Here is a 25,134-nt window from a genome sequence, read left to right as displayed (position 1 = left end):
CAGCCATGCTGTACAGGAACTGCAAGAGGCCAATATCAGGCTATATCCAGGTACTTACACTGCTTGCATTTAACAAAATATATTTTATGTTTTAGTAATGATTATAGTGTTGCAGTGCCTATTATATCTGCTTAGAGTTCAGCTTATGTGAAATTGAATGCAACATTTGGACCTAGACCAAGACCTAGACTGTGTCCATAGAAATCCCAAGGGGCTGAAGAGAAATATGCTGTTAGCACTTCCACCCTGTCCCATTTTCACCTTGTTAAAAGAACGAGAACACAGAGAGTCTTTCTAACCCCAAATACTTTGGAGAGTATCATATGCCAGAGAGGACAAAATCAATAAACATTCTCAACAGAATTAATACTGGTGGGATATGTAAAAACTGTGGATCTAAATAATGTATTGTTTGAAAAAAAAAATTTGTATATTTAAAGAGGACCAAAGGTCCACAAGGAAATCTTTGAGGAGGATCAGTAATAAACAGCTTATTTGAAATTATAAATTGGTTAAATAGAAGATGAAAAAGCCATCTGACATACCATGAAAACAAAATGTCATACCAGACAAGAAAGCAGCTGCAGACACATACACACTCCACACATTCATCACACACTAACCCAACAGTATAGTCACAGTGCTACTAGTGCGAGGGGCTGCTGAGGGAATTGAAATGTGAATATAAAGCTGGCAAGGAGAGTTCCTTTTTCGGTTCCAAAGGCAGTGTGTGGCCAGACGTATAGCTCCCAACTGTCCCTGTTTTCGAGGGATTGTTCCTGATTTGGAGCAATGTCCCTCTGTCCCTCATTCCTCCTCATTTGTCCCTTATTTTGATCTGATCTATATAGATGTATAATAAATGCACTTATCTATTAAAAAGTGTTTTCCAGCCCTAAACCTTTCATCTTATTCCTAAATTGCTGCATTTGTAAATTCCAAAAGCCAATATAAAGGAATATTAGTGGTAAAAAAAGCACTTGTGGGTTTAACCAATCTTGTTTTTTTTGTACAATTCTCCTTTAAGAGGGCGTGGAAAGGGGTGTGTCCTATGTCTGCATACTTTTGCTGATAGGTGTCCCTCATTCCCATCTCAAAAAGTTGGGAGGTATGCAGACATGATAGAGAGTGTACTTGGGGTGGATGGATGGCTGAACCTGCTAAAACAGAGTCCATCAGTGGTACATATCCATAATATAGCTGTGGTTTCGAGCAGGTACCAGTGGGAGTGGTGTGCGTGCAGTTTGACATTAAGAAGCCGGCTGCATATGGGTGAGTGGGTGTCCTGTAGACAGTACACACAGTGCAGGTCAATGCAATCTCACCACTCCCTGGCCACGCTGGAAGGCTCCTAATGCCTCTTGGACAAAATCCACATGGAAATATTCTGCCAAGCACACTTCAGGGAGAAGGGAGAAAAGGGGGAAGGGTGATTAAAAAAGGGAAGGAAATCGGGGACCCCAAGAGTTTTGAGCTGCAGCACGTGGAACCTTCACAGATCTAGGAAGCGGGAGGTAGTTTGAGAAGGTGGGAAGTGGTCTATCCAGGGTTGGCAAGTCCGTTGGAATTTATTGTATCAATCTTTCATTAATGAGCGTGCCACAAATCTGATTTGTAACCTCTTGTTTTATAGAGCTATAGTTTGCTTTATCGCCATAAAAATGTGAGTAATAAGAATGCGTTCCCAACAGGTGATATCTGTGATAGGTTTATGTAAAAGTGCTTCCCATGGATCTTTCCATAATGTAGCAGCCATAACCCTTGCAGGGTGGCCTTGACTTATTGGGCTTGCCAGTTACCTCCTCTTGGCCTGCTCTTCCCCGTCTAGAAGTTCCCAGGGTTGATACCCAACAACTTGAATGCTGACACAAATAAAGTCCTTTGAAAGGTTTTATTTTGCAATAATAACATCCAATAACACAGTCTCTCGTTGGAACAGAGGGCACGGGTGAAGAACTCTGGCACCTTGAACTGTAGGTCTAGCAAAGTCTCTAATTCCACCCAGAGAGTAGCCACTCGCAGCTGGGTACCTCAAGGCTGAACTGATTTCTAGCCAGAAATCATGGCAGTCAGCACGTCGAATCAAATACTTGAAACAATCCTATGAACGTGTACAAGTTGTAACTGAAGCCGCGTACACACGTAGCGGTATGTCCGACGTACTTAGTCTGGCGGACTTCCCGCCAGACTGTCCGTCGGACTTTCCGAACGGGCTACTTGCCCACACACGGCACTTTTTGAGCGGACTAATACGGCGTACTAAGTCCGCCGTACTATCCGCCCTACTTTTGAAATGAACGGACTCGCCCACACACGCAGAGGAAAGTCCGCTCATTTCGAGTGCGTCTGCAGGTAGGCGGGGCCCGCGAGGGAGACGTCGCTGGCCCCGCCGCCTGGTATGGACTTAAAGGGGAACCCCCAACGCCGAAAAAAATCGGCGTGGGGTCCCCCCAAGTCCACAACAGACCCTTGTCCGAGCACGCTACCCGGCCGGCCAGGAAAGGGGGGGCGAGCGAGCGCCCCCCCCCCCCCAAGCCGTACCAGGCCGCGTGCCCTCAACATGGGGGGTGCCTTGGGGAAGGGGGGGCGACGGCGGCGGTGACAGAAGACCGGGCCACCGCCTGTAAAAGCTATAAGAAGGCGCAGTGGCCCGGCGGAAGAACCGAAGAGGGGGACAAGACCCCCGAAGTCGGAAGAAGAGGCCGGCGGCGAGGAAGAAAGCCGGACTCCTCCGCTAGCAAAAGAGCTACAAGAAGATAGTGGAGGAGTCCGGCGAGAAGACCTCCGAAGACGGAAGACCCCCGGAGCTGTGCAATAAAGTATTTTAGCTTGTGTGTTGTGTTTTTTTTGTACTTTTATTTTACAGGTGAATGGGTAGGGGTACATTGTACCCCATACTCATTCACATAGGGTGGGGGCCAGTATCCGGGGGCCCCCTTATTAAAGGGGGCTCCCGGATTCCGATAAGCCCCCCGCCCGCAGACCCCGACAACCAACGGCCAGGGTTGTCGGGAAGAGGCCCTTGTCCTCATCAACATGGGGACAAGGTGCTTTGGGGTGGGGGGCCGCGCGGCCCCCCCCCCTCCCAAAGGCACCCCCCATGTTGAGGGCACGCGGCCTGGTACGGCTCAGGAGGGGGGGCGCTCGCTCGCCCCCCCTTTCCTGGTCGGCCGGGTAGCGTGCTCGGACAAGGGTCTTTTGTGGACTTGGGGGGACCACCACGCCGATTTTTTTCGGCGTTGGGGTTCCCCTTTAAGTCCATACCAGGCAGCGGGGCCAGCGACGTCTCCTTCGCGGGCCCCGCCTACCTGGAGACCCGCTCAAAATGAGCGGACTTTTCTCCGGGTGGGAAAAGTCCGCTCATTTCAAAAGTACGGCGGACTGGCATACACACGGCTGGATTGTCCGCCGAAATGCGAGTCCGGCGGGAAGATTGGAGTGCAACACGGCATTCTAAGTCCGCCGTACTTTCGGGTCAAAAATGTATGCCAGAGGCTACACAAGGGGGGATTGTTTGGCGGACTTGAGTTTGCTGGACTTTTCCACCGGATTGTTTGATCGTGTGTACGCGGCATAAGGGTGAACAGGAACCTTTTTTCTCAGTACCTGGAACGTTCTCTGTCTCCTCAATGGTACTGGAAAAACGTGAATTCGTCAATGTCCTTCCCAACTCAGTAACCAGGCACTTCCCAGGATGCCACTTCTCAGCCCTCCTCTGTAGAGTCCTCCCCCGGTCATTTCCACGAGCTGTGACGCCTCTCCAAGCCGAGAGCACACCCGGACACCTTGAATCCTCCCTCAGTTACTGCGCCTCGGACCAGCAGGTTTCTGAGACTTGGGAACAGACAGATCCCTACCCCAGACCAGGCAGGTCTATAAGGGGCCTCTAACAGGAACATGTTGCGGGATGTCGAACACTCCATGACCGGGACCCCTCACGGGGCCACCCCGGTCCTGGAACCAGAACAGACCACACGGGCCTCACGAACTCCTCTCCCTCAAACACCTGACCCACACATCTTAAGTACCCCTTCCCGGACTCCCCAGCGGGGCCCGACACTCCCACTGATTGATTCCGAGAAGGTTGATACTCAAAACGTCCAACCAGGCCTGGTTCCGGCCTGTCATGTGCACCTCACTGCTCACATGAACAGGCAGAACTTCCAACACAGCCCGGCCAGACTGATGTCAAGGCCAACCTACGTAATTAACCCTCAGAACCCCTACTGTTCTGAAGGAAAAACTAAATTTACATGCGTATGACATTTTGTCCAAAATGTCATCCGCTACATAAATTCACATGAAGAACTGTATCAGCCAATGTATATACCCTAATCCATAGCCTCTGGACCTTAGGATAGGTCTGCCATATTTGTTTCATATCGCCCAAATCTGGGCAACCTCAAAAGCAGTTGAACGGGTATGATGGTAGACATTTGTGATCCTGGCTGGGGAAAAATACCAACGGAACATAACTTTGAAGGAATTTTCCAGAGCCAGAACATTGCGAGAGGATTTAAACAGGGCCTCCCACATTTTACACCAGTCTCCTGGCTGTACAGCAGAACCAAGATCTTTTGCCTGATTGTCACAGTACAAAGAGGATTGCGGATCAGTAGTATTCAATATGGAGGAATATATTAAAGAGATCAAACCCTGAGTCGTAGGGTTGGTACGACATCTGGTCTCGAAAGCAGTGGACAATAAGGGGGTACATGATGTTTCGTAAGGGACTCTAAAAAGTGACGGATTTCAAATATTGAAAATGTTCTGATTCAGGAATCTCATGAGAGTACTGTAAGTATTGGTACAAACAAATTCCTCTGGCCGTAAGTACACTTTTCTTTATATGTTTTTAAAAAGTAAGCGGTTTAGTTGCCAAAAGCTGTTCCTTGTTGGCTAACATGATGCACTGCTTCAAATAGTATTGTAAGGCCAATCAAGCTTTGTGAATAGGTGCAGCACAACCACAATAACATAAATCAATTCATAATAAAAATTTATCAATAAACGTCTAAATTTATATCTCCACAAACATCAATATAGTGCCTATCCATGCATTAAAGAGGAAGTAATACTTGATGCGTTTTTCTTCCTCTTTTTTCCCCTGCTTTCCCCTGCAAAGTAAAAGCATAATGGGCTAGTATGCATTGCACACTAGACCATTATGTGCCACTTTTCTGCAAACAAAGCCCGCATTTTCCCCGCTGGTGGCTGCATCCATCTTCGCCCCTCTTCCTTCCAGGGTCGCGAACTCCGACTCTGTGACTGGCTGGAGTCGCATGACGTCACTCCCATGCATGTGCGCATGAGCTGTCAGTCACTGCACTTGCTAGTGAGGAAACAGCACGGAGGGCCGTTTCTTCACAGCACATGCGCCGATGACTTTGGCGCAAGTGTGTATGGTAAATATCTCCTAAACCGTGCAGGTTTAGGAGATATTTACAGTACCTACAGGTAAGCCTTATTATATGCTTACCGGTAGGTACAAGTGGTGTAACTAGGTTTACAACCACTTTAATTACTTCCCGCCCGCCCGCTGTCATATGACGGCGGGAAAAAGCAGCTGTTGTTCTGGGCCGCAGTCATATGACGTGATTTCCTTTGCGGGCCAGCCATGTCACTAGGGACTAGATGTGCATGCCTGGCCGCTGCGATGTCCACCGGGCACCTGCGATTGCCTAGTAACTGAACAGGACCGTGGATCTGTGTGTGTAAACACACAGATCCACGTGCTGTGAGAGGAGAGGAGACCGATGGTGTGTCCCTTGTACATAGGGACACTAGGGATGAGCCGAACACCCCCCGGTTCGGTTCGCACCAGAACTTTTTCTATGGGACTCGAACGTTCGAAATGAAAAGTGCTAATTTTAATGGCTAATATGCAAGATACTGTCCTAAAAAGGGTTTGGGGACCTGGCTCCTGCCCCAGGGGACATGGGTCAATGCCTAAAATATTTTTAAAAATGGCTGTTTTGGCAGGAGCACTGAATTTAATGACGATTAAAGTGAAAAAAAAAGTGAAATATTCCTTTAAATATGGTGCCTGGGGGGTGTCTGTAGTATGCCTGTGAAGTGCCACGTGTTTCCCATGTTTTGAACACTCCCTGCACAAAATGACATTAAACGGAAATAACACCATTTAAAACTGCTTGCGGTTTTAATGTTATATCTGGTTCCTGCAATATGGTTGAAAATCATTGAGAAAAATGGCATGGGTAGCCCTCCCTGCCCATTACCAGCCTATTTGGGTCTTGTAGGCATATTAAGGGGAACCCTGTACCCATATTAAAAAAAGGAAATGCGTGTGGCCCCCAGGCCCTATATACTCAGAACAGCAGTATACAGGCGGTGCAAACAAGACAGGGACTGTGTAGGTTTGTTGTGTTAAGTTGAATCTGTTTGTAATTTTCAACTGGTACATTTTTAAAGTGTAGCTCCAGTCAAAACAACTATTTTTAAGCTTTTTGGAAAACATAGGGAAGGGTTGTCACCCCTGTATAATTTGTTTTGTCGTCCATCTTTTTTCATCTCACTTGCTGTTGTCTCCTTCCGTTTGCAAGTAGGAGATGTTTGTAAATTGGATGTTTGAAAGTAGGGGCCTGCCCTATATGCTCTGCAGAAATGGCGGAACAAGGTGTTGGTTTTGCCACAACATTGTAAGCCCTCAAAGTGACTCTTGGTGGGCGCTGGAGCGCCCTGCTGTGAACGATTATATCAAGAATTGTAATTACATGCCATTGTTGAACAGTGGTAGAAAAATTGACCTTTGGTGGTTGTGGTGCTGGTGCCACAACACTATAAGTCCTCACCGTTACTCTGGGTGGGCACAGGAAGGGGCCCTCCTGTGAAATATTATATCAAGAATTGTAATTACATGTCCCTGTTAAACAGGGGCAGAAAAATTTGGCCTTAGGCACTGCTGCTGGTGCCACCACACTGCAACCTCTTCCATATACTCTAGTTTTATTGCAGGAATTAGCCCTGCTGCAAAGCATTGCATCAAAAATTGTACTTAAACGCCCCTGTTAAACAGGGGCAGAAAAATGTGGCCATATGCACTGGTGCTGGTGCCACCACACTGCAACCTCTTCCATATACTCTAGTTTTATTGCAGGAATTAGCCCTGCTGCAAAGCATTGCATCAAAAATTGTACTTAAACGCCCCTGTTAAACAGGGGCAGAAAAATTTGGCCTTAGGCACTGGTGCTGGTGCCACCACACTGCAACCTCTGCCATATACTCTAGTTTTATGGCAGGAATTAGCCCTGCTGCAAAGCATTGCATCAAAAATTGTAATTAAACGCCCCTGTTAAACAGGGGCAGAAAAATTGGGCCTTAGGCACTGGTGCTGGTGCCACCACACTGCAACCTCTGCCATATACTCTAGTTTTATTGCAGGAATTAGCCCTGCTGCAAAGCATTGCATCAAAAATTGTAATTAAACGCCCCTGTTAAACAGGGGCAGAAAAATTGGGCCTTAGGCACTGGTGCTGGTGCCACCACACTGCAACCTCTGCCATATACTCTAGTTTTATTGCAGGAATTAGCCCTGCTGCAAAGCATTGCATCAAAAATTTTAATTAAACGCCCCTGTTGAACAGGGGCAGAAAAATTGGGCCTTAGGCACTGGTGCTGGTGCCACCACACTGCAACCTCTGCCATATACTCTAGTTTTATTGCAGGAATTAGCCCTGCTGCAAAGCATTGCATCAAAAATTGTAATTAAACGCCCCTGTTAAACAGGGGCAGAAAAATTGGGCCTTAGGCACTGGTGCTGGTGCCACCACACTGCAACCTCTCCCATATACTCTTGTTTGATTGCAGGAATTAGCCCTGCTGCAAAGCATTGCATCAAAAATTGTAATTAAACGCCCCTGTTAAACAGGGGCAGAAAAATTGGGCCTTAGGCACTGGTGCTGGTGCCACCACACTGCAACCTCTCCCATATACTCTTGTTTGATTGCAGGAATTAGCCCTGCTGCAAAGCATTGCATCAAAAATTGTACTTAAACGCCCCTGTTAAACAGGGGCAGAAAAATTGGGCTGATGGCATCAACCAGAACCAGAAATGTTCTTCCAACATATCAGCGGAGGAGGAAGAGGATAGACAATCAACATAACAGGACAGTCACTCAGCATCAGCATAGGCAGTCTTGAAGGGATGTGATATTTCAAAAAAAATTATTCTGTTACATCAGCTTCAGGTGCTTGGTAGCTGTGGGTGATCCAAGACTGATTCATCTTGATGAAGGTCAGTCGATCAACTGATTCGGTGGACAGGCGCACCCTGTGATCGGTAACAAAGCCACCAGCAGCACTGAAGGTGCGTTCCGAAAGAACGCTGGATGCAGGACAGGCCAGTAGCTCAATTGCATACTGTGCAAGCTCTGGCCAGTGATCCATCCTCAAGACCCAGTAAGCCAGAGGATTTTCGGTGGGAAAGGTGTCCAAGTCTGACCTTGCCCCTAGGTATTCCTGCACCATGTAAATCAGACGCTGGCGATGGGTGCTTCAACCGATCATACCTTGGGGCTGCGGACTAAAAAATTGTCTGAAAGAATCAGTCAGACGGCCACCTTCTCCACCGCTCCTTCTGACCGATGTCTCAGCAACACGTTGTCCAGGACCAGGAGTTTGTAACCCCCCAGTCTCTGGGAACGCGTTGCACAGACCTTTCTGCAAGGCCTCCCGGAGATGTCTCATCCTCTGCTCCCTCTGCGATGGCAAGATAAGGTCGGCAACCTTACCCTTGTACCGTGGATCAAGGAGAGTGGCCAGCCAGTAATGGTCCCTCTCCTTGATCCGAAGAATACGAGGATCCTTCCGCAGGCTTTGCAGGATCAGGGAGGCCATGCAGCGTAGGTTAGCTGAGGCATTCGGTCCGGAGTCCTCTGGGTCACTAAGGACAACATGATCCGCAGCTACCTCCTCCCAGCCACGTACAAGTCCACGTGTTTCTTGGGACTGTAAATCATCCCTACAAGACTGCTGCTGCTGCTGATGCTGAGTGCCAGCCTCCACCTCCATGCTGACACAATCATCCTCCTCCTCCTCTTCCTCCTCCTCATCCTCTTCCTGTGTGATGGGTGGCACAGCAGGAACACTGTCTGGATAAAGGGGGCCTTGAGAGGCAAGGAAGTCCTCCTCTTCCTGCCTCTGTTCTGCCTCAAGTGCCCTGTCCATTATTCCACGCAGCGTATGCTCCAAGAGGTGGACAAGAGGTACAGTGTCACTGATGCATGCACTGTCACTGCTCACCATCCTTGTGGCCTCCTCAAACGGTGACAGGACAGTGCATGCATCCCTGATCATGCCCCACTGGTGTGGTGAGAAAAAACCAAGCTCCCCTGACCCTGTCCTGGTGCCGTAGTCGCACAGGTACTCATTGATGGCCCTCTGCTGCATGTGCAGCCGCTGCAGCATGGCCAATGTTGAGTTCCATCTGGTGGGCATGTCACATATAAGGCGGTTCTTGGGCAGGTTCAACTCCTTTTGGAGCTCAGCCAGCCGAGCACAGGCATTAAATGATCGGCGGAAATGCACACAGACTTTCCTGGCCTGCTTCAGGACATCCTGTAAGCCGGGGTACCTGCCCAAGAACCGCTGCACCTCCAGGTTAAGGACGTGAGCTACACAGGGCACATGGGTCAGTTGTCCCTGTCGGAGGGCGGAGAGGAGGTTGGTGCCATTGTCGCAAACCACCATTCCTGGCTTAAGCTGGCGTGGCGTCAACCACCTCTCGGCCTGCCCCTGCAGAGCTGACAAAACATCCGCCCCAGTGTGGCTCCTGTCCCCCTAACAAACCAGCGCAAGCACGGCATGGCATCGTTTTGCCTGCGTACTTGCGTAGCCCCTAGAACGCCTACGGAGCACCGCTGGTTTTGAGGACAGAGCACTGGAAGAGGCCATGGAGGAAGAAGAAGAGGAGGGGGTGGAGGAGAGAGGTGTGTCACAACCAATAGTAGCATTTTGGAGGCGTGGTGGCGGAACAACCTCCAACACTACTGCACCTTGTCCTGCATCCTTCCCAGCTGCCAGAAGAGTGACCCAATGGGCCGTGAAAGACAGGTAACGTCCCTGTCCATGCCTGCTGGACCATGAGTCAGCGGTAATATGCACCTTACCGCTGACCGCCCTGTCCAGCGAGGCAAGGACATTGCCTTCCACATGCCGGTAGAGAGCCGGAATCGCCTTCCGTGAGAAAAAGTGGCGTTTGGGGACCTGCCACTGAGGAACCGCACATTGTACAAACTCACGGAAGGGGGCCGAGTCTACCAACTGAAAAGGCAGCAGTTGAAGTGCTAGCAATTTAGCCAAGCTAGCATTTAACCGCTGGGCATGTGGATGGCTGGGAGTGAACTTCTTTCGCCGGTCCAGCAGCTGGGGCAGGGACATTTGCCTGCTATAATCGGACGTGGGTGTACCGCTAGCAGAGTTCCCGGAAGCACTTGGCTGTGACACACCTAATTGTATACCTTCATTCCTCTCAGAGCAGGTTTCAGAGAGGACTGAAGGTCTAGTGGGGTTGGAGATGCCAGCTGATGAGGAGCAAGGAGAGGTCCGCTTTGTTCTTTGGTGTGGGTCTTTGAGGTACGCTTGCCAACGAGCTGCATGGCAGGTCAACATATGTCTGGTCAAGCATGTGGTGCCCAAGCGGCTGATGTTTTGGCCACGTGAGATACGCTTGAGACATATGTTGCAAATAGCAGCGGTGCGATCTGATGCACTAGTCTCAAAAAAGGCCCACACCAAAGAACTTTTAGAATAACGCGCAGAGGCAGCGCCCTGCACAGGCGGAGCTCTGCGGTGTGATTCAGTCGGTGTGCTGCCCCTAAGCTGGCCCCCGGAGGGCATCCTGCCTCGTTGGACATGTGCCTCCTCCTCCTCCTCCTCCTCTCTCCTTCCAGGCACCCACGTGGAGTCAGTGCCCTCATCATCCCCTCCCTCTTCATCGCTGTAGCAAACCTGGCAGTATGCTGCAGCTTGTGGAACATGACTGCCAGATTACTGTCCTTCTTGAGCATCCCCTCTCTCTGCGCTCACGCTACTGCCTTCCTCTAGCTGAGTGTCATCATCAGAGCCCACAAAACACTGGGCATCCTCCTGGAGCATGTACCCAACACTGTGCTCAAAGAGTCCAGGAGACTCCTCAGGAGGACGAGGTGGGTTTAAGGAAGGAGTCACTGATGATGACATTGAGACGATGTGTTGGCAGCTGCTTTGCTAGTACCCTGAGACTGGGTGAGAGAGGATGAGGAGGATGAAGAGGGCTTGGTCATCCACTCTACCAAGTCGTTGGCATGTTGCGGTTCAACATGTCCAGCTGCCGAAAAGAAGGACAAGCGTGTCCCATGGCCACGTGCTGATGACAATGCACTGCGTCCACGACCAGCACTGTTGTCTCTAGACACAGAGCCTGCTTGCCCTCTTTTATCGGCTCGCGCCTGTCTGCCTCTCCTTGCTGGCCTTCCAGACATGGTAATGGCCTGAAGGGAGTTGGGTAAAAAAGCAGTTGGGTAGTGTATATTGTGCTAGAGTCACACAACACCCACTAACTCCTGCAGATGCCTTTATTATAGAACACCAGAGATAAAGGGGTATATACAGATGTATACTGTGCTGTGCTGGAGGCACACACAACTTCCAATAACTCCTGCAGATGGCAAGTGGTCTCAAATAGAGAAGAGCTATGTAGGTGGATATAGCGGTATGTACTGGGTACAGAGCACGCAGACAGCACGCACTATCTCCTAACACTACTGACTGCAAGCTCTATTATAAAAGATAGATCACTAGCTATATAGGTGAGGTGAATATAGTGGTGTATACTGCGGTCAGGGCACGCAGACAATAACCACTACACAACAGCAAGATCGAAAATCGGCCAAAAACGATCGGTGTGTACTGTGTTGAAGGTACACAGAACACCCACTGCTTCAGACGCCAACACACTACACAAGGCCGCCGCGCTGGCGGCCTTATATAGTGTGGGGCGTGCACTACACAGCCTGAGCTATGATTGGCCACAGGCATTCTGCCTGTGGCCAATCATGGCTCTCCTCGCTGCTGGCGCTGCGATTGGCCAAGCATGCGGGGTCACAGTGCATGCTTGGCCAATCATGAGCCAGCAATGCACTGCGCCATCACAGTGAATTGTGGGCCGTGAGCGCCACACGAATTTGGCGCGAACGGACCAAAATGTTCGGACTTCGCCGAACGGACGAACAGCCAATGTTCGAGTCGAACGTATGTTCGACTCGAACACGAAGCTCATCCCTAAGGGACACTGATCGGTCACCTCTCCCAGTCAGTCCCCTTCTCCCACAGTTAGAATCACTCCCATAGGGAACATATTAACCCCTCGATCACCCCCTAGTCTTAACCCCTTCCCTGACAGTCACATTTATACAGTAATCAATGCATTTTTATAGCACGGATCGCTGTATAAATGTGAATGGTCCCAAAAATGTGTCAAAAGTGTCCGATATGTCCACCGCAATATCGCAGTCACGATAAAAATTGCAGATCGCCACCATTAGTAATAATAAATAAATAAATAAAAATGCTATAAATCTATCCCCTATTTTGTAGACACTATAACGTTTGCACAAACCAATCAATATACACTTATGCCGGCCATACACGGTTCGAATTTCGAAAGAATTTTCTTTCGAAAATCGTATCTAAGAATTTTCGTATGAATTTCGCACCATTAGTGGGCTGCAGCAACAGCCGATTTTCGTGCAGAAATAAAATTTGAGGAATCGGACATGTTGGAAATTTTTAGAAAAACGAACGATTTTCTAATCAATGATGGGAGAATCGTGCGAGAAACGTAAGAAAATGTACGGAGATAAAAGAAAATGTACGGAGATAAAAGAAAATGTACGGAGAGAAAAGAAGATTCCCAGCCAAGAAAATTCTTTTCTGTAGCAACATGAGGTGAAATTGAAGGCTTGGTCGGCCGAATTTCGAAAATCAATGGTGGCATCATCGGATCCCAAAAAAAACGAATTTTCTGATTTTGAAAAGAAAATTCGTTCGAAATTCGACCGTGTATGGCCTGCATTATTGTTTTTTTTTTACCAAAAATGTGTAGAAGAATATGTATTGACCTAAACTGAGGAAAAAAATGGATAATTATTAAGCAAAAAGTAAAAAATATTGTGTTTTTTTCAAACTTGTCCCTCTTCTTTTGTTTATAGCGCAAGAAATAAAAACCGCAGAGGTGATCAAATACCACCAAAATAAAGCTCTATTTGTGGGGGAAAAAAATGATAAAAATATAATAATAATTTATTTGGCTACAAATGGCTTGGGCAGGAAGGGGGTGTTTGTGCCTGGTAGGCAAGTGGTTAAATAAATGTCCATATACCTCCTAATGTGTATTTTTCTTATTTTTTTTCTTATTTTGCTGCAGTATCTCACAAAAGTGAGTATACCACTCACATTTTTGTAAATATTTTATTATATCTTTTCATGTGACAACACTGAAGAAATTACACTTTGCTACAATGTAGTGAGTGTACAGCTTGTATAACAGTGTAAATTTTCTGTCCCCCTCATAATAACTCTATTGTCTTGAAGGTGTGTTTGGGGTCATTATCATGTTGGAATACTGCCCTGCGGCACAGTCTCCAAAGGGAAAGGGTCATGCTCTGCTACAGTATGTCACAGTACATTTTCGTATTAATGGTTCCCTCAATGAACTGTAGCTCCCCAGTGAGGTGAAGCACTCATGCAGCCCCAGACCATGGCACTCCCACCACCATGCTTGACAGTAGGCAAGACACACTTGTCTTTGTAACCCTCACCTGGTTGCCACCACACACGCTTGACACCATCTGAACCAAATATGTTTATCTTGGTCTCATCAGACCGCAGAAATGGTTCCAGTAATCCATGTCCTTAGTCTGCTTGTCTTCAGCAAACTGTTTGCGGGCTTTCTTGTACATTATCTTTAGAAGAATCTTCCTTCTAGGACAACAGCCATGCAGACCAATTTGATGCAGTGTGCAGCGTATGGTCTGAGCACTGACAGGCTGACCCCTCACCCCTTCAACCTCTGCAGCAATGCTGGCAGCACTCATATGTCATATTTCCCAAAGACCACCTCTGGATATGGCACTGAGCAGATGCACTCAACTTCTTTGGTTGACCATGGTGAGGCCTGTTCTGAGTAGAACATGTCCTTTTAAACTTCTGTATGGTCTTGGCCACCATGCTGAAGCTCAGTTTCAGGGTCTTGGCAATCTTCTTATAGCCTAGACCATCTTTATGTAGAGCAACAAATCTTTTTTTCAGATGCTCAGAGAGTTATTTGCCATGAGGTGGCATGTTGACCAGTAGGAGAGAGTGAGAGCTATGACACCAAATTTAACACACTTGCTCCCCATTCACACCTGAGTTCTTGTAACACTAACGAGTCACATGACATCAGGAGGGGAAATTACATCAGTCCCTCACACAGAGTGCCGTGGCTGCATTTTCTGTGCCCACCCATGCCAACTGCCAGTGCCCACCGTGCCACCTACCAGTGTCACCTATCAGTATCCACCAGTGCCACCTACCAGTGCCCACAGTGCCACCTACTAGTGCCCACCAGTGCCACCCAGCAATGCCCACCAGTGCTGCCAATCATCGCCCATCAGTGTCTCAATCAGTACCACCAATCAGTGCTGCCTATCAGTGTCACTTACTAGTGCCCATCAGTGCCACATATCAGTGATCATCAGTGCCCATTAGTGCCACCTATCAGTGCCATTCAGTGCCTCCCATCAATGCCACCTCTCAGTGCCACCTATCAGTGTCCTTAGTGACGCTTATCAGTGCCCATCAGTGCTGCCTATCAGTACCCATCAGTAAAGTACCACTAGTGCCCATCAGTACAGTCCCATCAGTGCAGCCTCATCAGTGGACATCAATGTGGCCCCATCAGTCACCACCAGTGTGGCCTCATGAGTGCAGCTTAAGAGTGCCTTAAGAGGGCCTCATCAGTCGCCACCAGTGCAGCGCTATCAGTGCCTGTACCTGTCCTCAGGCTTCTCCTCCAGGTCAGTGAAGCTCCTCTACATCATCATCTCCAGCCAGTCCTCCTCTGAGGGATCGGGATGCTCGGCGCTATGCTCATCCATGGTTGATGATGCCGCTCTCTGGCACTCAGCAATGCTGTCACTGCACTGACACCCCTGGCCACCCTTCAGTCACAGCCACTATCACTCCTGGCCGCCATTCATTCATCATGCGCTGACAGGACAAATAACTGAGTGGACAAATGTGCTTTGGAGAACGGGGCCCAGGAGAAGTGCACAGGAGGACAGGGCCAGTCACTGGCTGCTCTATGGGGCCGCCAGTCCCTCCCCCCTACCCATCCAATACGTTCCATATTGCCTATAAGTGCCACGCTACAGCAAGCTGCTGGCAGCGAGGCTGGAGGGCTTTTCTCGTGCAGGGGCCGCAAAGTGCTGGCCTAGTTGGCCTAGGCCAAGATACAGCACTATTATATATAGCGCTGACAATTTACACATCAGTCCCTGCCTTCAATGTAAAGGAAGGCGCTTCTCCTTTAAATTAACTTAAATGCTAAACCAATATACAATAATATCAATTAACAACAGCACAAATTCATTTTCATTGATTATAAATCAACCATCAAAACAGTCCATGAATGAATTTTGATTTTCCCGACTACTGTGCCTTTAAATAATGGTGACAAGTATCCCTTCTTTAATCCAACCAAAGTGGTCTCACCATGTGTGGTAGAAGTGTTTTCACTCACCAACCATAAAAGGCCATAAAAGGCCTAATGAGTCTAGCAGACAAAGTCAAATGGATGGGATGACTCCAATGCCTCATAAGCTTCAATGGATTTCATCTCTTAACAATGACACAGACCAGAAACCCAAAGAGATAATATCATCATAGTGCAGTAACCTTTATTTAAACTGGGGAACCATCTAACAAAGAATGAATTCCACTCAAATTTTAAGGGTGCCTGAGAGGCCCCTCTACAAGTAACCCTCTCTTCTGAGAGCTGCTTGTGAAGGTGCATCCACCCCATCATTTTGACTCTGTCTGTTAGGCTCGTTAGGCCTTTTATGGTCATATATGATTGGTAAGTGAGCATTTCTCCGTGAAGTCTGTTTTTCTCTTAAAATAAAAAAGAGGTTATACTTACCTGCTTTGTGCAACGATATTATACGGAATGATACCTATTTATAGGGAAATATTCATTGCTATTGTTCCTTAACCAAAAAAAATTCTTGTTGGAAGGACTTTATAGGCACAAACAATAATGAAGCAGCATACACTTACCATCTATAATATATTACGTGTAGCACCCAGGTGTTTAGGCAAGGATGCTTCTAAATTTACCTGCCAGGTATAGCTACCTTGGCCCATTGTTAGGGACCAATTGATTTCACTCTAAGTCTGTAATTGCTGCACTTCTCTCTTTTGCCACTAGGTGGCTGAGTACTTGGTGGCATTGGATAAGACAAGGACAATGCAAGATTATGAGTATATGAGGTATCACAGCCAATGGGCAGGGGTTTTCTTAAATCTCTTGGCCTGCTGGGAGAATCTATATATTTATGTGGAGTCAGGTGATCTGTGTTCTGGGCCACGCGGACGGCTGTCTGGGTGGACGTTTGTTGTATTGCTCGGGCTGCTAGGCTGGCGTTTTGGCATATCACGGGGCACATCTGGCTGCTAGGCTGTCTGAGGGCCTATCCAGAAGCAAGAGAGCAGCATAGGGTTGGGAATGCGGCTTGCAGTCCAACTAGAATTGACAGTTCTGACGGCCGGAGAACCTGACGTGTTCGGAGGTAGAGGGGAAGCTGTTGCCACCAAGGGGCTAATCACCTTATTACCAGAGATCACAGTGAGTAACTGAAGCAAGTACTGGAGCAGAATTCTCACCAACCGGGGACAGTGAAGAATCTGGAAACTTCAGTCGGGTATCAAGCCAGGGACCCAGCCAGGGGAGGTGAGGCTTGCAGAGCAGCCTTGTGTGTCAAGCCAGGGACCAAGCAGACCAGTGGGGTGAAGCTTGAGAGGTATCTTGAGTACCAAGCTAGGGACCCAGCAGAGAAGCGAGGGGTGATGCTTGAGGAAGATACTACAGTGAAGATTGGATGAGCTCAAGGGATTCAGTGGTAGTGAATCATCTAGTCTTGTGAGAAAGGCTGGGAGCTCAGTGGGCTAAAGAACTACAAGACATGATTGTAGTGGAAGTGAAGATCTGTTACACTTTGTGTTAGAATCTGTTAAAGACTGTTGCCATAGGAAACAGCACTCCTACACATGCAGATGTGGTGTCTTGCTGGATGCCTTTCCCTGCATGGCTGTCTGCCTATAGAAGTCATGGAGTCTGCCAATTAACATTTCAATCACCTAAGGGTGTCCTGGCCCTAAACCCTCTCTCCCACAGTTCTGTTCAAGAGAAATAAAATCTCTTTGCATTCAAGAAGTGTCTGGCACCCATGAATCCAGCTTGCATTACACCCACTATGATATGCAACCCACTCTATGCAGAAGAATGTCAGCAGCTCTTGGCTCTGGAGGTTCTCATTAGACTGAAGGAGGCACGGGACCTTGCGGCATATGTATTTTATTATATGAACTTTTTTTACAAAAAAACATTGAGATAAAACCATGAAGCTGATATTGCAATTGCTAAGAATTACAGGCCTACAATTTAAAACGCCAAATTTCTATGCAAAGCAATTGTACCGCTTTGAGATACAAAAATCTGACATAATCATACCGCCAGGGAGGTTAAACACAAAAGGTTCAGCCAGCTGGAGATCTCCCCATCATATAATGCAGTGATGGCGAACCTTGGCACCCCAGATGTTTTGTAACTACATTTCCCATGATGCTCATGCACTCTACAGTGTAGTTGAGCATCATGGGAAATGTAATTTCAAAACCTCTGGGGTGCCAAGGTTCGCCATCACTGATATAATGCATCAGACCGACAGGAAAATAAGTATATGTGGGTAGTGTCTCATGAATCCTGTAAACACCCATTGAAAGAAAAAGGGGGGGGGGGGGCATGGCCCAAAATATTGTCCAAAAATCACCAAAGACATCATATCCTGAAGAGATAACCCAGATGCCAAGACGCAACTGTCAACTGTCCTCTTTAATCTTCAACTTTATCCTATTTGTACTAAATAGAAAGAATCTGAGTCTGCCAAGGGACCCATAGGGGTTGATTTACTAAAGCTTGCAAGTGCAAAATCTGGTGCAGCTCTGCATGGTAGCCAATAAGTTTCAGCTGGTTCAATCAAGCTTTGACAAAAAAAATGTAAAGCTTATTGGTTTCTATGCAGATCCGCACCAGATTTTGCACTCAAAATCAACCCCATAGAGTCTATAAAGTCCTGAGATGCCATATAGTGGGCTGAAGCTCTCACCAGCTGCTCGGGGGTAGGGAAAGTAGTGGAGCATTTTTGTCTCCTAATGCAGAGAATGCAAAAAAAAAAAAAGACTTTAGAACCATTTTAATGTTATGGAGAAATAAAACAAAATACTTCTGATTGGTTGCTATAAGGAAAAACAACTTTGTGCTCATTTTGTTTCCCTGCCTTATCACCAATCAGTCCCTCTCTGTTACAAGGGGTTGAGAAATGTGAATAGGAGGAGTTGCAATGGAGTTAAGTTCCCTGTAGTTGCTCAGTTTCCTCTCAGAGCAGTTCAGAGTCCAGAGAGGAAGAAGGAATCAGGGTAATCATGTTGGTACCATCACTCATAGTGCTTTGGGCAGTGGCCTTTGTCTGTCATGCTGGTGATACCTGTCCAGGTAAGTCCTCTATATACAATGTTGAGGTGATCTCCTCATCTTTATAATGCCTCTTCTTATAACCAACTACATACTAATTATAAGGTATTGCTTAAACCTAACGACCTTCCTTGGAGACATGCTAATGGCCAGGCTGGCACACACCGTACATTCAAATTTGGATTGGATTGGCTTTGCTTGTGTTTGGTGCGGGAGTCCCTACATCAGAAATCTCAGAATTAACATTTTCAGCACTAACTATAAACACATGTCTCATTACACCAGTAGAATAAATCTCATCTAAAACCTAAGTCACTTACCATTGAATTAAAATGTATCTCCAGGACAGTACTTTTCAACCAAGGTGGCACCCTGGGTTATGATTTTGGGTTGCCCTTGGGGTGCCACAAGCAAAAGACCCAGTTTGCCCTGGATTAGAGATGGATTAGAGGACTCTGTGATCTATGGGCACTCTGTGGTGATGGAGAAACTCTGTTATGGGCCTCTCGTGCATAAGGGGGATTCTGATGTGATGGAGGGCTTCTGACTGGGATGATGGGGATCTCTGATGTATAGGTGGATATTAATGTCATGGGGGGACTCTGACATACAGGGGAACCTTCAATGCCATGGGGGCATCTGATGTGAAGGGGACTTCTGATCTGATGTGGGGACCTTTGATGTGAAGGGTAGCTTCTGACACAAAGTTAATTTAATCAAGGTGCTTGTGTGTATTGTCCCATTCTCAGGTTTCCCCGTTGATAAGTTCTGCTTTTAACATTTTAGAATGGGGTGTCTTGAGATTTTGCATACTTTTAAAGGGTGACCTGACTAAAAAAAGATAGATAAACTCTGCTCTAGGCAAACTTTTTTTATATTTTTGAAGGAGTGGGGAGGGGTCAGACTTTCTATCTGTTTTTTATTGCTGTCTGTGCCCCATTGGGGAGAATCACACCTCTATTTGTACTTATGACCATTGTCACCGAGAAAGAAAGTGATTATAAATCCAAAGTGGTAAAGGGGAATCTTCCAATGGGGTCAGCTAAGAGAGGAATTCCTCTCATTTTCAGAGATTTCCACAAACTATTTCCACAATGGTACACACAGACAGCAAATAAATAAACTGGAAGGGTTTTAGCCCTTCCCATCTCTACCCAGAATAAAAAAATGGCTATATATATTCTTTGAGGAGTTACCCTTTAGTTATGTCCAAAATTGTAAGCTTTAAAGGATTAGTCCACCCTAAAATATTTCAGTTCCACAACTGTTTGCACCAGTTAACATGCAATGAAAGGCACAACATAGTGAGACAATGGTACAAACACACAGCGACCGCAAACCCAATATGGCGGGTACACAAAGTAGGACACAAAAGCATGATATGGAGGGACGTTAAAGTGATCCTGTCAGCACAGGGATAAAATACTGACTGATTAGCCATTTGTTGTTCTGTTGTATTGCAAAATTCTCCTGTTCACAGGCAGTAAACTGGATAGGGGCTTCTCTTTTTAATATGTATAGGATTATGGGGAAAAAATTAATGGGTACTGTTGATATTAGATGTGAGACTCCATGGTGGGAACACATAGACGGGAGATCTTTAATAAGCACTTCTCACTAGAAGGTAGTAGGTGAGTCAGTTCAGATGTGAAAGTTTTGGGTAAAAAATGCAGATTCACACAACTATGCATTGAATGTGGCAAAAGGAAATAGTATTTGTAGAAGAATCTTATTCTTGTGTCCTCCAGCCAATAAGTTATTCCAATAGACTAACTCCAAAGCTGCCAGAGACTCTCAGAGGTAAAGAAGCTTCAACGAGACCACTTGCAGCCTCATGGCTCTAGGAAGATCTAGGAATAACATATCTGTTGTGGGTCAGGGACATTTCCACCTTTCCCCTTCCACCGGTGTTTCTTCCCTCCTGAAAAGTGGATTTTCACTATATTGCTAAATGAGGAAACCCCCTTAATGTTGGGTCCTGTTCCAACCTCTACTTGCAGATGTAAAGGTCATAGGAGTTGGAGACACAGATAAACTCACCATTCTCAGAGGATGTCCTGGTCTTCCTGGATCTCCTGGTCAAAAAGGAGAAGCTGGAGCCGCAAATGTGAAAGGCAAGTAATATGGTTTATCTATGACATACAAAAAAAAAAGATATACAGTATATATCACATTAGGGCTTAGAGAGGTGGGGAGAAATGTCTGTGCTCAAAAAATAAAAAAACACGCACATGAACTTTAATGGCATCCCAGTCTTAGTCCATAGGGTTCAATATTGAGTACCATGCTTGAATTCACTGAGCTCCTGAGAGTGAGACATTCTTTCACAAATGTTTGTAAAAGCAGTCTGCATGTCTAGGTGATTTTATGCACCCGTGGCCATGTAGGTGATTGGAACGCATCCAATTCAATGATTTGGAGGGGTGTCGCAATACATTTGGCAATATAATGTATATGTAGCGCTCCCGTAGGATACTAGTGTTTACATTTCGTTTTTGGCCTCTCTGTCGCCAAGGCGAGCATTAAAGTGCTACTAAACCCACAACAGTAAAATCAGTCTGTATATGCAGTAAAGCATGCTTGTTACACTCACTGTGGAACCTATGGGGTTAATCCTCCACATTGTGTAAAAAGGCTGTTTTATCCTGTCTTCTCTGATCCTTCCCTTCTTCCACAATCTCCAATTTAGCTCCTGATAGTACAGAGCCTTTGGAGGCAAACTGCATATGCTCAGTTTGGTGTGTATTGCTAGAGTTTCTTTTTTCTTGGGTGGGTGCATGTGATCAGCACAGGGCCAATCAGGACTGTCAAGATAGAGGGTCAGGGGTCATGCAGCCTTATATGACAATCAGGGGAGAATGGTCACTGCTAGAAGTCACAAGACTGCTATATACTGCTGATGAGAAAAGATATTTTGCAGTTTATATTTACTAAAATAATTGCATTTCCATGTTCTGTGTACTGTGGGAGACCAGATATAGTGAATGCAGGCTCCTGGGTCTATTAACACTTTAATTGTTTGTTCTGGGTTCTATTGGTGCAAGCTCTATTACATTTCCCTGTTTTCCCAGAGACTATTGGGACATACAGTAGTGAGTAGAAGAATACAGACCCTGGCCTGCAGATTAATTCCCTTTCAGCCAATACCTGGTCCTCTATGTTGAGTGACCAGCATGGGGGCTGAGAGGGCTATAAATAGGCTGGAAACCAAAACAGAGTTCCCCTGTTCCTGGGTGAGTTAGACCCAGCTGTGGCATCCCTGGGACTTCCCCTGCAACTCAAAGAATCTTTTCTGGGGCCCCAGCTTGTCTGGGGAGCCTGTGGCCTAGCCTCCTGAAGATTGCAGAGAACTGTTCTAAGGATCCAGGACACAGACAGCACAGAAACTGACTGATACTGCAGGCAGATACGCAGTTATCAGCAAACAGTGAGTACCAACCTTCTGGACCTAGAGATTTTCTTTGGACTGTTTTGGGAAAGCTTTTTTTTGTACGTTCAGTACTATATTCCTGCTGAGCAGTCCCTGTCTAGTACCAGTTTACCTTCACCCTGAAGGAACAGTTCAGATTTTGTGTCCTTCCCTGCATGTAGTTAACCACTTGCCGACCGCGCAATAGCCGATTGACGGCTACAGCATTTTCGGCTAGTTCTGGGATGCATATACATATGATGGTGTGCCATGATCGCGCTCCGCCGCCCTCCCGTTGGTGGGGCGCAGGCAGCACGCTCTGTGATTGCAGTGTCTGGAGGACACTGCCAATCCCAGATTCAAGTAAAGAGCCAATCAACAGCTCTTTAACACGTGATCAGCTGTGTCCAATCTGAGCTGATCATGAATGTAAACAGAAACCGGTCATCGGCTCTCTTCTCCTCACGCTGTCAGCATGAGATAGAGGAGAAGAGAGCCAATGACTGGCTTCTTCAAAAGGGACATATAAACTGATAATCAGGGCACTGATTATCAGTGTCCTGATTATCACTTCTGCCAATCTGTGCCCACCACTGCTGCCTATCTGTGCCCACCAGTGCTCATCAGTGCCTCCTCATTAGTGTCACCTATCAGTGCTTATCAGTGCAGCCTATCAGTGCCCATCAGTGCAGCCTCATCGGCGCACATCAGTGAAGGAGAAAAATTACCTGTTGCCAAAATTTTATAACAAACTATGAAGGTTTTTTGTTTTTCCAACATTTTTGGTATTTATTTGTTTAATTAGCAAACCCATTGGTGATTAAATGCCACCAAAAGAAAGCTCTATTTGTGTGAAAAAAAAGCGATAAAAATGTAGTTTGTGTACAGTGTAGCATGGCCGCGCAATTCTAATTCGAAGTGTAAAATCCCTAGCTGAATTGGGGACATGGACAGAAGGTGGAGATAGAGAGCAGCAGGATCAACCAGGTTTTTTGCACAAAACTAATCTCCTAATGAATGAGTGAGTATGAAAAGCATGTATTACACCATTTATTCATAGCTTTTTTTTATGATGTAAGTTTAGTGGCACTTTAAACCTGCCCAAGATGGTGGGGGGGGGGGGGCAAACGGTTTGGTATCTATGCCCTAAGCACTGGATTACTTTGTCCTGGACTCTTGGCACTGATGTCAGAAGCTACACAGAATCAATTTAAAAGGATCTCTCGTATTTCTCCAACAAAAGGTCATGAAAGCAGTGTTTTATGCATATGAAAAACATTACGTTTGACATCCATTTACACATGCTAAATCAATATCATTAGCAGAACATTAAAGCCCTTGTGCATTATCCCTTAAGTAGATATAAACCCTAGTTGAATGCCACTGAGGTTGCTAAAGCCTTTTTGTATACATTTTTTTTTATTGGTTTCAAGCATAGAAATATATTGCCAAGCGAAGTGCAACATATCAGACAATAAAACATTTGAAAATGCAGGTTGGGTAGGACACAGAATATTAAGCTCCTGGTTGCATTGTGATTATAAACAAGAAATACATTCCAAAAAATTGTACCAGCCTATTACTGCAGAGGCCAAATAGGCCAGAATTCATAGATTGAGACTGAATGAGTCATACAGTATCATCCACCATTACCTTAGATCTGCAGTATCAGTAAATGTGTCTAATCGGTGATACAAGATTGTAGTTCCAAGGATGGGGGGGGGGGGGGTCCTGTTCCAGGTGGAAAAGGGAATATGATGGTGTTTGTTCCAAGGTGACAAGCACCTACACTGTCCCAGGGTTCTCAGATTTATGTATTTTTTATGACCCGGGTAACCACATAGCATCCGGCACTTCATCTCAAAGACTCAAATATATTGGAAGAGGGTTTGGGTGGGATTATAATGGTCCCAATATATTATAATAATAGAAACAAAAAGTAATTAAAACATTACATTTATTGTAGACATAATTAAAATATGATCAAATAAAATCACTCATTGTACATCTCCATTTTGGTGGTTGAACATGTGAAATTACGGTTATATGGTGGCTATAGGTTCATATGTTATCCCAACATGTTTCGCCAGTGTTGGCTTCATCTGGGGATTTAAGAACCATCAGAAAACACGTGAAACTGTACAGGAAAATATAAAATACAATATGAAAAAAAAAATGCAAATATATACATAAGAATATAAATACACAAAATATATGTACATCATTTGCCATTGTCCACCCATTCCAAAGCTTACCCCTGGCAAGCCCCCAAATGGTCACCACTAGAAACAGCACCACTGAAGAGAGAAGGCTTAATGAGACCATAGAGGACACAAAACGACCAGGCTAACAATAAAGAGGGTTAATTTAAGAGGACAGATAGCTACTGTATGGAATTACATGAAAAAGAATTACAGGGTACAACAGCACCATAATGCATATAGCATTCGGCCATAAAGGGCAACCCTGATATCCTTTAGATATCCATAGGATTTACTTACTTAAAGAGCAATATGTTGTGAGAAAAATTAAATGGTTGAGAATTGAATAGTGTATTGAATTATGCTGCCAACATCCTAAATGGTATAATGGAAAACATGCATAAAGCGCCCCTTTGGACTTTTAGAATGGCAGAATAGTGCGTATAAAAAATAAATCAAGATTAAGTAAAAAGGCACAATGGTGCCAACTTTATTAATTTATAAAGGTAGAAAAAAAAATATATGGTATAGAAACATATTCATCAACAATGAATTGTAACAATACATCAATAAATTGACATATAGAATAACCCAAGGCTTATAAGTTCTAAAATGCCACTCAATCAGAAGGAGGTCAACAGATGTTCAACCATATACCCGACATGTTTCGGAAATTGTTCTATTATTGTGCATTTCCTTCCTTGGGGTGGTTTATTATAGAGCAGGATTGGGTT

At 46.0% G+C, this 25,134-nt stretch overlaps 1 protein-coding gene across 1 annotated transcript in view; it reads left to right on the top strand.

The window, feature by feature from the left end:
* The first annotated feature begins 18,664 nt into the window (after nucleotides 1-18,664).
* The window catches only part of LOC143981523 (ficolin-2-like), a 47,127-nt gene continuing 40,657 nt past the window's right edge, over nucleotides 18,665-25,134 (top strand). Inside the window, exons 1-2 of the mRNA XM_077479398.1 lie at nucleotides 18,665-18,811; nucleotides 20,791-20,904. Of these exons, the coding sequence (XP_077335524.1) occupies nucleotides 18,742-18,811; nucleotides 20,791-20,904 (184 nt within the window). The 5' untranslated portion in view covers nucleotides 18,665-18,741. The remainder of the gene's footprint in view (nucleotides 18,812-20,790; nucleotides 20,905-25,134) is intronic.

Source organism: Lithobates pipiens, unplaced genomic scaffold (assembly GCF_037356315.1).
Source record: "Lithobates pipiens isolate NorthernLeopardFrog02 unplaced genomic scaffold, aLitPip1_a1.2 Scaffold_1, whole genome shotgun sequence".
In the NCBI taxonomy this organism is placed as follows: Eukaryota; Metazoa; Chordata; class Amphibia; order Anura; family Ranidae; genus Lithobates; species Lithobates pipiens.
Note: the sequence above shows the minus strand (reverse complement) of the source record. Positions and strands in the feature narration are given on the sequence as shown.